Source organism: Parasteatoda tepidariorum, chromosome 8 (genome assembly GCF_043381705.1).
Source record: "Parasteatoda tepidariorum isolate YZ-2023 chromosome 8, CAS_Ptep_4.0, whole genome shotgun sequence".
NCBI lineage: Eukaryota > Metazoa > Arthropoda > Arachnida > Araneae > Theridiidae > Parasteatoda > Parasteatoda tepidariorum.
This window is the reverse complement of record NC_092211.1, coordinates 8,309,596-8,327,296: the sequence shown is the minus strand read 5'-3', so window position 1 is coordinate 8,327,296 and position 17,701 is coordinate 8,309,596. Positions and strand designations below refer to the sequence as shown.

The 17,701-nt window shown below is 27.7% G+C and overlaps 1 protein-coding gene across 3 annotated transcripts in view; it reads right to left on the bottom strand.

Annotated features, from left to right (window-relative positions):
• LOC107451326 (serine/threonine-protein kinase PAK mbt) overlaps window positions 1–17,701 on the bottom strand; it is a 52,357-nt gene that overhangs the window by 30,825 nt on the left and 3,831 nt on the right. For 2 of the 3 annotated variants that reach the window (XM_071184175.1, XM_071184174.1), the window contains exon 1: window positions 5,614–5,663. The exons of the other annotated variant lie outside the window; for it this stretch is intronic. In XM_071184175.1, coding sequence (XP_071040276.1) covers window positions 5,614–5,648 — 35 coding nt within the window. In that variant the 5' untranslated portion in view covers window positions 5,649–5,663. Of the gene's footprint in view, window positions 1–5,613; window positions 5,664–17,701 lie in introns of those variants that run through there. 3 annotated transcript variants of the gene reach the window in all.

The window sequence follows — 17,701 nt, the reverse complement described above, 5'->3', positions numbered from 1 at the left end:
TTTTTTTTTCGTTAACACAGCGTTTTTATTATTTTAAATTAGTAACATACATGTTTGTATTATTAAAAGTATCTTGCAGAAAGATATTAGTGCTAGAGAGTTTTGTCACAGATAGCTCGAAAATATTTTGCCACAGGATTGGGTACAATAAAATCGATTTGAGTGAGAAAGATAATTTAACAAAAATCAAGGGTTAGGAATTGGATTTATAAAACTATCGATATTGAAATTTAGAGAAGATTTAAGAACATTGCTATAGTCATTAAGCGCATATTTTTTTCAATTTATAAATCGCATCAATATATTTCATAGTTGTTAATCCTTAATTAACAGAATCCAATGGAACACTATTCGTCATTAAGAAATAAACGTGTAATTTTTTTTTTCCTTCCATTTTTGCCACTTTCTTGGTAAAAATACCAACCCACTTTAAATCTAATTAACAAACTTAAACAGAACCCTCTATGAAAAAAAAAATATAAATAAAACAGGACTGTTGACCTCCATGAGAGGAGATCGATCCGACATTTCCAATCTAGAGAAGAATATTAAGGAGATCGAAACAGTTAAACTACTTGCATTACACGCACCGGTGGAACACTGTTCTGGCTTCAATGACGCGACACGATCGACTTGTCACGCTTTTAACCCCCATTTAATGAAGAACCGGAGAAGAATTGTGTGAACTCGTCGGGTGTTCCATCCTTTCGACCTCCAATAAATTAAGCATCCATAAGCGGGAATGGACAACTGACCGACGAAAAACAATGACACAACTGTGAATGAAAGAAAAACTACATTTCCCCCATCCAAGGGAATTGGTCTAACATTAGTCGATGATAGGTCCTAATAAACACTCAGTAAATATGTTTAGTCTAAATTAGGGGTTTCCAACCTACATGAGGCCGGGGGCCACAATTAATAACACAAATCAAATGGCGGGCCGCAACTTTATCAAAATTTTATGAAGGACTCTTTTATGTTTGAAGGAACATTAAATATTACTGTCAGATTTTTACCAAATTGTACAAAACAAAAGTATTGAATTACAAATTAAAATAAGAAGTAGATTTGTAAAAATATTTAATTGCATATTAAAAAATTCGGGCTACAATAACTTTAATGTGCACCCATGTATTAAACAATTAATGTGCAACAGATATCTAATTATTAAGATATAAAACTTCAAAAAGGTTGGTATTAAAACTTACATAGTAGCACACAAATTGAACTGCAACCACCAGAGAATAGATATTTACATTTTAAATTTACAAATGTGTGTGTAAATATTTTCGTCCAAAATGAGTGGTTTCAAAAAGTTAAATAAGTGAATTTCTTTGAGAAAATTTCTGATACACGCATGCTAAATTATATTCACAAAGTACAAAAAAATGAAATAAAAAAGAGCAACATACACGACTATTTTTGTATTTGAATAAATATTTTCTTGGGTGCAAAACCTGAGAAATAATTTTTTTGCACCGTTGGTATGATAAATTCCACAGAAACGAAGAAATTAGGTTTTTATTAACGAGAAAAGTATTTTAAACCCATACATTTTTTTTACGAAAATTGTCCGCAAAAAAATGACAACTAATATATTTTAGTTCGCGGGTCACAAAAAAAAAGGCTTCGCGGGCCCCGGGGCAAGGTGCGGCCCCCGGGGCTGCCAGTTGGAAACCACTGGTCTAAAATGTTGATCATTAGATTATAACAAGAGATTCGTTTATTCTTCAGAGTTATAAGAACAGGGGTGATTGTGAGCCCAACTCAAAAATCCTGAAATTGTCTCGAGTAAAATCATTAATGACGCATTTCAAAAAAATTAATGTCTTCATCAATTTAAATAATTTATATTTTAAAAACATGAAATTCTAAATTAATTATATGAAGCATAATTTAAATGAATAATTGTGTATAAGTTCACTTTTATCTCTAATCACATTTATTATTCTAAAAAAAAATTATTTACAAAGATTACAAATATTTAAAAATGAAAGTATAAATTCCAGTTCTAATATTTCTAAATAAAATATACAAGAATTTTTTGACATAAATGTGATCAATGATTTCTTGAAACTTCCGGATCGCGGCTAGCGAAAAATCCGGAAATCAGGATTTCTTCCACAGAAAATACCATAGTCGCTAAGCTCGAAGAATTTCAATCCAAGCCCACCCGAGCTGAAATATATAGGATTTTCTTAGAGCCAGAGTCCGATTGAGGAATGCGTCGTGTAATTTTCTGTCCTTAGAATTAGGTTATCTAATCTTTAAAAAATGGAAATTACATAATTGTAGATTAATAATATGTAAAATGCAGGTGATATTAAATTTTAAAAAAAGGGAAAGAAATGTTCTACATTTCCGTTCTAACGTAATTTTACTGACAAGGACAACGATATACTTGAAGGCTCTGCCAAAAGGCGGCCTGCTTCACATCTTTCACAATACATACAATATTACTTATTACGACCAAACTCTCACTGTGTCATTTGATTGCAGAAATTTCACTACGCTTACTATAACAGCATTTGGCTCAAGTCGACCTATCAAGCTACGACGTTAAAAGCCTGCTATATTAACCAACGGAAACTTTAAAATAACTAAAATAAAAAGTTCACAAAAATCAAAATCTTAAGCTAAACATCTTAGGCTTAAGCCTCACAAAACAAATGCGTCGAACACAATGATGTATATAATGGCACAATTTCTTAGAATTTTGTGACTTTTATAATTATTTTTATTGCTAATATTTACTAATAACTTTTTATATAACTGTAGTAAATAAAACAAAAAATATTAAAAAATATTTTTAAAAAAATTTCTTTACACATTAGTTACTCTTTCACAATGTAGTCATTTTGACTGCTTTTGGACAGTATAGGTATGCACTAAGTTTTAGTCTTTCTAGTGTTAACTTAAAATGATCCCATACAATTTTGTTGCAGGTGACACGTAATATCTTACGTCGGTCTTGATTTATAGTGCATTGAAACTTATATTTCTTTATAAATCAGTCTCTATTTCACGTAACGACACTAAAATTCTAAATAAACGATTTTTAACTAATTATTTTTCTAAAGTGTCCACTTTTTCATTAGTAAAACTTTATATTTTCTATAAAAACAAAAGTTCTACAGTTATAAGAATTAATGAAGTTTCATAAACTTTTATAAGTACAAAAACAGTTTATAAGTATAATGAAAATGAAACATATAAAACTATTATTGTACAATTTAGAACCCAAACAAAACAAAAAAAGACTAAAAATTCTTTTTTTTTTCTTTTTTTTTCTGGATAGTTCATTTGTTTTGACAAGCTGTAAAAAAAAAAAAAATAATAAACTTGCAAGTTTTAAATAGTTTGCATTATATTCATTCGATACGTAACTTTGAAAAAAAAAGTAACCATACGTATAAAATTGATTTTGAGTTTTTTGAAAGTTGTTTACCCCCCAGAGATTTTTCTTTTTGGTTTAAAAAACAAATTTAAAGTAAGAAAGACTCCCCTCACCAACTCATCATTGCCCCCCCTCCCCTCCTTTAAATGTCGATTTTTTTTTTTTAATGATCATTTTGATAATCATAATAACTTTATCAAATATACAATTGTTATAATTTAATACGAAATTTTTTTTTAATATGTACGTTAATTGTAACAAAATGAACGATTACCTGGATTTGAAAAAAATATATATGTATAATTAAAAAGATTATTTTAACCTAAGAATACAGAATGTGAAACACGATAAAAATAAAAAAAACAAGGAATAGGAAATAATTTTTCTTGTTAAGAATCTATAACGATAGCCTTATATTATATGACAGTCCAAAATGGGAACGGTTTCTGGTCTATCGAGACTTTCGACATAAATGTTAAAATTTATATATGGCAACATCTAATCTTTCACTCTCTTACTTTTTTTTAAATTGTTTATTTTTCTTGTCATTTTGATATCAAGCCAAGAGAGAGCTTATAAAACGAAGGTCTCGGGAGAGATTTATTTTTCAATAACAATGGAGAAATAACTATTAATTGAAACCAAAAAAAAGTTAGGAAAAAAATCGCAAAAAAAAAAATTTTAAAATTTTGATGACTTCGAAAAAATTCGATTTAAAAAAAAAATTTAAAAACTTTACATTAATTTACATAAGCTTCAACACGTTAGTTTTAGCACAAAGAGTTTGACAGCTAATAATTTTCGTACAAATTATCGTATGCTATTCCCCCCCCCCCATCGTATTCTGTTCTTTTCTTGATACACCTTTGTGATAACAGCGAAACCGAATGTAAAGTTAGCCCCTTAAAATAGCGGCGGCGATTTTAATTTTTTGATGCAGACAGAAAAAAAAATAGTCGAAAATCACCTTTTGAAATACTTAAACACATAACAGGTTTTAAATTCATAAATACTAGACATAATTAAAATAGCAATTAATATACCTTTATCTTGTAAACTGGCATTGATTAGTTATTTTATAAATCTTAGCCATAAAAAGATGCTACACTATCATGCTACATATATTTTTAACTAAAAAAAAGCATAATTTATGTATAAAATTATAGATGCAATTATTATAAAAGTAATTTTAAAAATACATTGCCACATGCATTCTTAAGCTTAATTGCTACTGATTAAAATCCCTTTTGTCATCTGAGTTTTACGTTTGAAATGCAAACAAAAAGGGATTTCACTGCTTTGTCTAAAAGTTAAGCGGCAGCGAAAATCAATTCTAGGTGATTTCCCCCATAAAATGCGTTAATAAAGAAGATTATTATTTTAAGAAGAATTGTTCTTGGTTCCTCTAAAAAAAATCACAAAATTGAGAAATTCGCAAAATGGAAGTTCGTTAAAGGGAAGTCTGACTGTATATAAATTACACGTTATATTCGATTATTAAGTACACACCCTGGCCATATTATTAAACGCACTTTACGATTCTATGTAAAATCTTAATTATTAGGTACTATACTATACAGCTTTATTTTTTTTTTTACGCGACTAAACCGGTTTGCACTTGTTTACGTTCGTGTATTAATTGATTAAATGAGACGATATATAATCTAAATTCGACGATTGAATAAATTAAACGGTATATTATACAAAAATAAAATATTCTTTATATCAAGCATCATGTTAGAATATTATAATAATTAGATTAAATTATTAGACGAAACTGTAGTTTTATAATAATCACGTGATTTGCACGAGTTTACATTCAAACACAGATGTAATGGGTTGAGGGATTTTTTACATACTTCCATTTGGTATTTATTTTTAATGAATTACATTATAATGTTTAACCACTTGATAGACTAACGTAAACAAGTACAAACCCAGTACAAACAATAAAGTTGTATAGTATCACCAGATAATTAAGATTTGACATAGAATCTTAGATTATGTCTAGGGACTGTAGTACAATTTCTTTCAGTAGGGCAAAATTACAGTGGAACTGTTTCTCCATCAACACTCAACGGTGTTTCCAATCAACTTAGTGTAAATATATCCAGCTGCATTGGAATTCGAAGAAAGAAAAAAAAACCTCCAAAACCGCAAAGAAAGAAGAAGCAGACGATATAAAATGTGAAGGTAAACAAACAATTACTCACGAAACACACATCGGCATCCCGCCATCGCTCAGCATCTTCCAAGAGAGGCAACCAGACGAATGAATGGAAAATCCGGAAGGAATGCCGATACCCGAGGATATTCCCAAAAAGGATGAGGAGGGCAGGATATCGGCACCACTCTTTAAGAAAAACTAATCTAACCTGTTATATAGATACGCAAGACTGACTTGTAATGTGCCGTAAACTGGGGCAAAATGGTGTGTTCGAATATTTCAATCTCATTAGGCCGAACATCGATTTGTCATAAATATGCTGGATATGGGGAAAATAAAGAGACATTTGTGAAGCAGGAAAAAAAACATCTTTAATGGGTGGATAGAAGAAAAAAAATATGGTGTTTAAGTCATAAGGGGAAGAAAATATCTAAGAGAGAAAAAAGAAAGTTTAAGCAGTTATGAAAACATACCTTAAAATTTATTATTCGATGTTTTATAATTTCCCCTGTTCAATCTTCCTTTTGATAAATAGTAAAATTGTTTATAGGGAATCTGTTACATTTTCAATTTTCAAATTCATGACTTTGCATGACTCATTCCAAGAACTTTTCATCACTTAACGAAGTGACTATTTTCTCCGGCAAAAACACAACAATGAATTTAAAAAAAGCATTATAACAACTTTCATTGAAATGATAGGTATAACCAAAGCTCTGCATCTTCATGTTTAAAGATTTTAAATTTTAAAAAACAGAGTAAAGAAAAAGTTGAAGCGATAAAATAGCTGGAAAAAAATACAAAAGCAAATAATTTTTTTCTTCTTTTTTTTCTGCGGAATTATATTCTAAAGATACTTTTCTTGCTCATCCGAAAGGAAAGAAATACTCCTGATTTTTCTNAAAAAAAAAAAAAAAAAAAAAAAAAAAAAAAAAAAAAAAAAAAAAAAAAAAAAAAAAAAAAAAAAAAAAAAAAAAAAAAAAAAAAAAAAAATAGTAATAACAAATATTTTGAAATCACAAATAAATCATAATTCGCTTTAGAAATCATGTTTTTTCTTTTTGAAGAAACACCATAATTTTTATAAAAAAAATTTTTAAAAAAAACAGGATAAAAACATTTTATATTTTAATAAAATATGACTGTGAGTGGGGATTATGATACAAATTTAGATATTCGGAACACCGTGAAATTGGGGGGGTTGGTAAATTTCACAGGTTGCGTAGCCAAATTTTTCAACAAAAAATAAGCACCTTTTAAGCATTTTTCAAGCGCTCAAAAAATATTTTTAAGCACTTTAAAAAAATATAATTAGGTAGGGTTGGAAGGTTTTTGACAATTGACGGTTTTATCTTGTTTTAATCGTATTGTGAAGAAAAAAAATCTTTTAGCATTCTTTTTGACAATTGTCAAAAATCATGAAATTTTGAATCATGTAAAACGAATGACGTTTTTATACGCTACGGACTGACAATACGCCGCAATAGATTGGGGTTGAAATTATTGTGAAAACGATGAATAGAACAATCTGAACTGTATCTTTTTGCATAATTTGAAGCGAAAATCAACATAGCAAAGGAAAAATCTCATTTTGAAAAAGGGAAAATTAAGCACTTTTTAAAAACACACAATGAAAAAAAGCAACTTTAAGGACTTTTAAAAAACGAAAATCAAAAATAAGCACCTTTAAGCACTTTTTAAAAACGCTACGCATCCTGTTTCATTTTAAAAATGAGATTTTTCGGCGATCTAAATCTATGACTTTCCATGATTTTTTTTTTTTTTTAAATAGTTAAAATCATGACAAATTTTGTTCACTACTGAAACTCATGACTTTCCAGGTGCGCAGATACCCTGTATTTAGAACAAAGTTTTCCATATAGATCTCTATTTTAGTTATAAAGAATCAGAACAAAACTTTTTAGAGTTTACCAATTCTAGCTGGAAGATTAAGTCTTAATCATTCTGATCATAAGACATTCTTTCTTCGCTTATTTTACAGCATCCGATTTCGCATATCCACTAAAAAAATTTATGATCTAGTTTACACCCAGTGACTTATTATTGTGGGAAATGTTCCAAAAAGTAATAGAGTTCCAGCAATGACGCGATCGATTTGGAGGAAGGGAGGAGTTCCTATGTATTATTAATTCAATACAGTAATTTATTCATTTCTCAACATTCCTTTGAAAATGAAATAGACCCTGATACAAACACAAGATGGGAAAAAACCCAGCAGAAGTTACAAAAGAAAATATATTTGAAGCATTGTAGTGTCATAGCTGACAGCATGAATAGGGGAAAAAAATCCAGTAGATTTTACGAAATCATATAAATTTCATGATAGCTGTTGCCACAACATACTAATATTTTACATATGGGGAATTTCAGAGATTTTGTTAGTCATCAAAATACAAAAGCTTTATCAATCTACTAACTATAAATGGTCTGAAATATTTTCCGTTCATGATCGACATTAAATGAACTTGAATTTGAAATGTTTTTAATTATGTTAACTCATACATTTTAATAATAATAGACAAGAGATTTACTATTGATAGTTGAAAAATTTTAACTTAATTCAAAAAAAAAATAAATTATTTTGTCGCTATAGCGAACTTATACAGTAGCGCAATGATGCGTCATTTCAATAAGATTTAAATGAATAAAATATTTTTATAAAATTGAAGAAAGATAGTATATGAAATGAATACCAGCTTTGCATTGTCCGAGTTCGTCACGATAAAGGAATTTCAGGAGGGAGGGAAGACTTTAACCCCTTGTGGGAGTTAAGAAAAAGTAAAGGAATGCGTAGATAAGAAACGGAAGTTTAGAATTATTTTTTTTTTTCTAGGAAAAGGGAAAGAAAAAAAGAAAAGGAGCTGTTTTACTCTTTCACTATACGATATTTATGTTCATTTACACAGGCGCTTCAAATTTATTAACAAAAAGTGTAAATGAGTAAAATAATTAATAATAATAAAAAATACAAGGATATCACATTTTTGACATGCGCAAATCACTAAAATTCTGTCTTTTCTCTCTTTTCCTTCCTGATTTTTCTCTTTTTTACCAAGTACGAGGAGCCCCTCTGAAAACATAGATTTTGAAATATTTATTGTTTGACAGTTTTGATTTCATAGAGTTCGTTTAAAAATTCCTTGAAAAGATGGGAGCTCTAAAAACATTTTTCGTCTGTTTAAAACTATAAATTCGACTTGCAGGGGTCTGTCTAGGTTTTTTTTTAAAGGTACCTACTTTGTGAAAATTTAAAAATAATTTGTGAAAATTAAAACATCAACACAACATGTACACAATATCATTTTAATTAATATTTTACCAAATACTCAGCACACTTAGCATATTGAGATAACAGTTTACTGAGATAAAATAACAGATTTTTAATATTAACATACTCAGACAAGTTTTGACGCTGTACTCGGTTAATACTGAGTAGTTGTAAAAATTAAATATTTATAAGTATAAATAAAGACGAAGATTTTTAGTAATATATATTCAAACATAAATTTATAGCATGCAATCATTTACTACTGCTAACTCATAAAAAAAGACAATTGTACCACAAAGTTTTACATATAAGTATTTATATGTAATTGACATATTACATTTGTAGAGATTTGTGTATTCATTTAATGTTTTAAATATAATACAAAAAATTTATATGCATTATGATTTCTTAAGTATCGTCCATTGTTTCTGACGATTTTAATCAGTGTTATGCATCAACAACTCAAGCCTATTTTATATATTTCTCTCAAAAAAGCGTGTAAGTTATAACATAAAAGTGAAAAGGACGATGCAATTAATAAAAATTTCAAGGCCAATGGAAGGTGGAGGACAAAATATAATTGCTTTAATTTTATGACATTTGTTTTCTTTTTACAGGACGTCCAAATAAAGCTTAACTTGCCCTCAAAAAAAGATGAATGTTAAGAACAAAATCCATTACAACCTATTACGGCCCTCACTAATATTGTAAGGTAACATGAAGACACTGAGGACCGATGGTTAATTCCTCTTCCAGCACAAAAAAAAGACACTCATTCATATTGTGGATGTCATTATTTAAATGCGTTGCCACAAGAAAGAAAAAAATCGTCAGCAGCAGCAGTCGTGCGTTTCGACGCATGGTTGAAATTCCGCTATGCACTACAATTAAATGCCTACTACAAAGTGAAGAGGCTTTCGAAATGCAACCTTCGCGAACCAAAAGAAAAGTTCTCTTGTTTTCTTCGAAAGGGGTGGGCGGAATGTCGCGGATTTAAATAGATTTGGAAAAAATATTTCTGTTTCCTTAATTCCAGCCTGAAAGCAAAATCTTCTTTTCAACCTAAAGCGGTTGATGTAAATTAAATAAGATGAAAGGGAAAATGCAAATGAATCAGTTTTCGCAGATTAACTAAGAGAATGGGGAACAAAAAGGATGAGTAAATGCTTTAAAATCTTCAATGATTTTGAGTGTATGCACGTATTAAATAGATGCATTATTCTATTTTTTCAATTTGTGAAGAAAAAAGGGGGAATGAAAACTCCTCAAATCTATCACTCTCCAAACTTTTGTTAAGTTTGCCTTATTGTTAAAGTTCAAATTAATATTAATAAATATATTAAATCATTAAATATAGTAAATTAATAAATATATTAAATCAATAAATATATGATAAATAAATGTATTGAAGTAATAAATATATTAAAAAATAAGGAAAAAGTTAATTTTTAACTTTCACCTAACTTGACAACGACACACATTATTTTTGTACAATTTATTACCTCTTCAAGTTATAATTATACTAATTACTAAAAAAATACTTTTTTTAGAGAAATATTTTATCATTATTGTTAAAATAAATTGAAAAATTAATAAGTAATATTTCTTATTGTTTAAATAAAGTTTAAATTGATATTTAATAAGTAAAATGATAATTTTTAACTTTCTCCCAACTTAACCCAATAACATTCACCCAACTGCACAAATTATTTTTGTACTGTTTATTACCTATACAAGCTTTGATTACTATTTTAAAAAAGAAAGTATTGCTTTTTTTAGAGAAGTATTTTATCACCATTAGCATGGGTTAGCACAGCAAGATCAAAAATCAGAGCTGAAATTCAGACATAAATACCATTTCATTTATAGTTACATGAGGAGTAAAATAATCAACATTTATCTTAAGTAATTCTTAACTATCTTGGATTATATATATTATAATTTTCTTGAACTACTAATAATTTTATTATTTATAAAAATCAAGATTAAATGAAATTATTTTCTTAATAGACTTTGCTCTTTTCCGAATGTATAATTATTTATAGGCCTTCAGTTTTGGGATTGATGTTAAACTTTTTTTGAGGTAAAAATAAGTTTAAATAAAATAAAAAATTAACCAATGATATGAGGTTCATTGTAAAAATAAAAATTCGATTATACACAAAATAAGTCGATTATATAATTTTGGCACGCAGCTTTCTAAAATGAAGGTTGAAGTAAAAATAAATAAATATAATTCTTAATAAAACAGTTTTGAGGAGTAGTAGTTAGCTCCTTATTCTTTGTCCTTAGAAAATTCAAAAATTTTCTTAAATATAGCCTTCGAAATTTCATTTTGAATACTGTTTTTAACTCTAATGAGTTAGTCACCATTCAACCCTTAAGTTAACCGATGCCGCCATAAAAGCCGCATTCTGTTACTTACCTTACATGCAGGGTTTGTGATTTTTTTGATTTTTTTTTAAAAAAACAACAAACAAAAAAAACAAATTTTTTTGATTTAAATCAGATTTTTTTATTTTTTTTTATTCAAATACATTATAAGAACTTTAATTTTTGATTCAAAAAACTTTATAAATGTTTAATCAAAAAATTAAATTAATATTAAAACTATATTATAACAATATTTTAGAAACTCTAACTTGCTAAAATAATTTTTCATTATAATACATAGCTTTGAATGCATAGCAACCATTTTGAAACAAATGCATGAATGAAATTTAAAGATTGGATGAAATAGAGAATTTAAAGAATTCCTCAGGGGTCTGTCGAGGTTTTTCTGAGAGGTACATACTTTGTGAAAATTGAAAATTATATTTAAAAATCAACACAAAAATATGGTAAAAATACAAATTTATCGTTTCGTACGAGACTCAAAAATAAAATTTTTTCCTAAATTTGAATTTGTGAAGAGACCGCTAAACGGTAGTAAATTTGGCTTGGACAGATCCCTGGTCTTTAACTCCCTGTTCTTTAACAAAGTTTCAATTAGCAAACCATAATTTTAATTTAAAATTGTGATTTTTTTAAATTTTTTCTTCTTGATTTTTAAAATGCCAAAATAAATGTAACAGATATTGTTTATAAATGAAACCTATTCATTTATCAAAAAATAAATATTTAATCTATATATTTTTACATTAAAATATTCATTTTTAATCCTATATCAAAATAGATAAGTTAGGCTAATTAATTTTTAAAAAAAATCTATGTACTCCTTGGAATTTTTTTTTCACAAAATTTCTTTATAGAAAATCTGATAATGTCAAAGATACTGTAAACATATTATGAGAAAAAAATACCAGTTAATAACCCTACTGCTTCAAATAGACTTCGAAAGGGAAGAATGATACTATATCAGGAAAAAGAATATCTAAATTCATCAGCCTTTTTTTCTATTTTTGGCATATGAGGGTAATTTCTTTTTAATATAACCTCAAGCTTCAGAAATATACATTTTCCACCAATAAAATATAATGTAGATTTTAATTCCATGCTTTTTCAATCAAATGGTAGAATTTTAATTAACATTATTTGCATTTTTTTTTTGAAAAGATTTCATGTTTATTAATTACTTTCTACAGTTATGCAAGTCTATATTAAGACTGCATTAAATGTTTATTTCAATCTGTACTTTCAATCTCAAGAATCAAAAGATTTTGAAAATTGTAATTTCAAATGTGTTGAAATTTAACATACATCAAGAAAGAAAGTAATTTCGTTAACTAAAATTATTTAATGCAGCAATTTATTTAAAATAAATTTTAAAACTAAGAAAAGAAAATAATTAAAGTATCAATAATTTAAAACATTGTTTTTCAACTTTTAAAATCAATATATATATATATAAAAATATCAGTTGATTTAAATCAATGATTTTTTAAAATTATCATTTGATTTAAATCATGATTTAAATCGTGATTTAAATCAAGCTGATTTAAATCAACAAACCCTGCTTACATGGCGGAAAAAAGTCTTCATACTCTTATTGTTGTCATATTAACAATAAGTTTCATTACTATAACTAATTATACTCTTATAACTATTTTAATTAATTATTACAATTATACCTAAGTAAGCTAGAAATTCTTCCAGATCGCTAAGGGTTAAATGCGAAATTGACAAGAAATTTACCAATCCACTAAAATTTTCACAATTTTGGATAAATCTATGCATTAAGTATCTCCTACTTTTAGATTTTCTAAGCCATGCCTTTACATGACTAATTCCAAAAAATTTTCATGACTTAACGAAGTTACTATTTTCTCCGACAAAAACACAACAATCAATTTAAAAAAGCATTATGATAATATTAATTGAAATGATTGGTATAACCAAACTGTTATACTCTGCATCTTCATATTTATAGATTTTAAATTTAAAAAAGAGAATAAAGGAAGATATAAAATAGCTGAAAAAATAAAAAAGCAAAAAAAAAAAATTTTTTTTTTTCTTCTCTTTTCTACTGCAGAATTATATTTAAAAGATATTTTTCTTGTTCATTGGAAAGGAAAGAAATACTCCTGAGTTCTCATTTCTGAATAAAAATACTAATGATTTTTCTGTTCACATTTTGGGATAAAAATATTTCGCTAATGACTAGAACTGGCTTGCTTCAGCTAGAATTTTAAACTGATAAAATAAAAAAAATAATAATAATCAAAATTCTGAAATCACAGAAGTTTAAAAGATAATTTGCTCTAGAAATGCCGTTTTTTCCTTTCATTTATTGAAAGAGCACCATAATTTTTAAAGAACATGATAAAAACATTTTAAATTTTAATAAAAATATGACTGTGAGAGGGGATTTCGTTACAAATTCAGATATTCGGAATACCATGAAATTGGGAGGAGGGGTTAAATTTAATTCATTTTAAAAATGAGATTTTTCGGCGATCTAAATCAATGATTTTTTTTTTTTAATATAGTTATAATCTTGACAAATTTTGTTCGCTACTGAAATTCAAGACTTTCCATGATTTTTCATAATTTTCCAGGTGCGCAGATACCCTGTAAATCTGTTAAAAGCATTCAGCTACTTCAATAATGTAGCAAACAAAGTGATAGCGCAATTCTATGGTAAGTAAAATGTTGCGGGACATTTTGTCCTTGTTTGTGCTTTTTTTTCTTTTCTTTTTTTTTTTTTTTTAAAAAAGAGGGAAAAAGGAGAAAATTTTTTAAAATTTGCTAAAGATTCTTTAAGACCAATTTATAAAAGTAAGTCAAATTGGAATTTTACACAAAGTTTACCTTTTAAAAATTAGAGAAAATAGTCATACGAGGGGACATCAAAATTAAACACTTTCAAAAAACCATACTTCAAATGGAATTTCTGCACTAATTCTAGTTGAATGGTCTTTACATTATTTTTCATTGAATTAACACCATTTAACTACAAAAGAAACTGTGTGCCACAAAACTCCAAAAATTATTTTAATTAACAACTAATCTTAAAAATATTTTTTTACATGCTGAAAAGGGGACTTATAATAGGTAAAATGTTGCGGACAGGACATTTTTGTCTTTGTTTTACTATTTTTTTTTAAAAAAATTAAAATTAATTTTTAAAACATTTTTCAAATTTTTACTAGTAAGATCAATGTATAAAAGTATTTAATCAGAATTATTTTATAAATTTGACAATAAAATATTGATGTAGGAGGGCAGCCAATTGAGAATTTTTGATAATCTATATTTCAAAAGGAAATTCATCTCTTGCATTAATTGAATATTGTTGTTTTAAAAAAAAAATAATAACACTATTTAATTATTTAAAAAAATTTCTAACAAAACTTCAAATATTACAGTTGAACCTGTTTATCTCGAAAGCCTATCTCAAAATTTCTAAAATTCCCTACATTCACTGTCTAAAATCAATGTATCTTCCATGTTAATGTCGGAACTTTTTTTTTTCTTTCCAAAACCTCAGTATTTTGAATTAGACCTAGCCAAATCTTTCAACAAAAAATAAGCACCTTTTAAGTACCTAAGCATTCAAAAAATATTTGCAAGCACTATATACATTAACAAAATGCAAAATAATTTTCAAAGACATTACATGATCATGAAAAAAATAACTAATTTCTGACAAAAAACTCTTTTTTTGATTATATTAGCCATTATAAAATGATCAAGAGACTTTTCGGTTCAATATCAGATGGGGGGAAATGAAGCCTGAAATTGAAAATATCTTGCTAAATGCAACATAATTACACATGAGAGTGCAACAATCTCAACGAAACCAGCTCGGTAGACGCACATGCGGACTCGCAAGTATTTCATCAAACATGTAAAATGATAGGCGCTTTCATACGCTATGAAACAACAATACGCCAAAATATATCGTTGAATGAATTGGAAAAACGTTGAATTGAACAATGTGAAAAGCACGCTTTGCATGATACGTGACAAAAACCGACATGGTAAAGAAAAAAATCTCATTTTCGAAAAGGGAAAATTAAGCACTTTTTGAAAACACCCAATGAAAAAAGCACCTTTCAAAGCTTTTAAAAAACGAATATTGAAAATAAGCACCTTTAAGCACTTTTTAAAAATGCTACGCACCATGTAATAATGGATCACAAATGTCCAAACAACAAAACTTTCTTTATCAGTAGAACTTGCAGACAGAGATTAATTTCGATCACTATCCCAGCAATTCCTTAATTAGAAAGGAATACAATGATTCTGGCAGTAAGTGAGGGGTTGATGAGTAGGATGGAGTGACTACGAGGGGCTAGCTTTCAATATCAATAAGAAGCTACGAATAGCAATAGCTAGGCTAGGAATTGAAATTCATGTTCAGCTCAAAATTGCAACCAATGGATCAAAGGATAATTAGGAGTGTTAAAGTGAACAATAGAAAAAAGTTGGTACACAAACTTGTAGATGCCATTGATGGAAAATGTTATCTTCCAAAAATAAATGTGTTGGATGCTATCAGAATGGCTGTTATGCCTGGAGAAAAATGCGACTCTAAAAAGTATCCAAATTGGTTTTAAAAAGGCTGGTTTTAAGAATGCTGTGAAGATGATGACCAAGAGGTTGAAGACATCAGTAAAGAAGAAACTGTTGACACTTCAAATGCAGTGCCAAATTAGCAAGAATGGAATGCAATAAAATCTGGATTTAATGTTGACATTAATTTTGAAGATTTTTATGAGTATGGCAACATGCGAAAATCATACATAATGTCAAAGGAATATCAGATGAAAAAGCTGAAGATCATATTGATAAACCAAAAGGGAGTGCAAAAGAGGCAGAAAAAGCAGTAAAACTCTTACAAACTTTTCTTGAATCTCAGGGAAATGTTGATTATGGGGGATTTGCTGCTTTTTCTAACCTTAAAAGAATAATCGTAACAAAGAAGGTACTACAAAAATTCTACTAAAAATAATTAAAGCATTTTTAATTTAATTTCTTAATTAAATTTAATTTTTTAAAGTACCTGTGTAACTCGGAACTTCTATCTCAAATATTTTGCCTTTTTCGTAAAATTCGAATTAAACAGGTCCGACTGTATTTTAATTAAGAACTTAAGAAAATTTGTTACCACATTGCAGATGGAACTTTGAAACCATTTTCAAAAATAAAAGGGAAACTGCAATATTTATAAATCACATTCTAATTCATTCATGAATGTTGTAAATTTGTTTGGAAAATAAAGGGAATTTTCATAGATTAAAATTCAATACGGAAAAATTATAATTATTAAAAGTGAATTTTTATAGATTTACACATTGTAGAGGAGACTGAATCCTTTCTCTAAAATGAAATGGAAAATGCAACATTTACAAATATTTCAATTTTTCAATAAATGTTGTGCATTCGTTTGGGAAATAAAGTGAATTATAGGTTAAAAAAAACTTCTGGGAACAAAGAGCAACAATACTAGCCTCTTAAAAGACAAACAAAGTAGGGTGACACTGGGTAATTCACGATCACTCTGTTTCTGGGGTAAATAATGATCACCTAAGTTTTATTTTAAAAAAATAATTTTTTTCTAAATTAGAGACATGGAAAAGAATGCTTGTACACTTTACTAAGGTACAGCTACATTTACTTAATAATAGTTTATTGTTTAATCTAACAAAATAAGTATCTTTTAAACTGCTTTCTGTATTTTCCATTTCAAAGATGGGTTTCAAAATGTGCACATTTCTGCAAAGATCCCCCTCCTTCTCTTAATAATAAATATTTTGAGTTACTTTCTTTTTCTTTGATATGAAAATAGTGTAAGCTCTTGTTTAATTGTTTCACATCTACTGTAAACATTATAATTGATTATAGGAAACTATATCAAATGTTGCCCCCTACAGATGGGGTAATTATTGATCACTGGGGTAATTCCTGATCATTGTCATTTCGTTTCATAAATAGTATTAAAATAAGCTAAAAATTAGTCTTTTCTTAAGTAATAGTTCATATTTATCAAGTCGAACGACTATAAAATATATTTTACCTCAATTTAATCACAAAATTTGTTTTTAACCGTATGCTAGATAAATGTGTTCCAATTTGTCTTACCTTGCTTCTATCTTAATTTTATGTGTGTACATTGTTAGAATAATTTTTAAGCAGGGTTGGGTTTTTGACATGACAAGGGTATAATACTGGTTTAAACCGTCAAAAACTGAAGTTTGCCAAGAAAATAAATAAACTTCAAAACTACCAACAGTTGCCATGCATTATATTGAAATTTAATTATACTATAGGTAATCAGCAGGTTTTAAAATATTTTTTAATTAAAATTAAGGTAAAATAACAGATTTAAAATCTCAGAAATTTATATTCAAATGCATGTGCAGAAAAATTTTGCACAAAAATTGTTTAAATATTTATATTT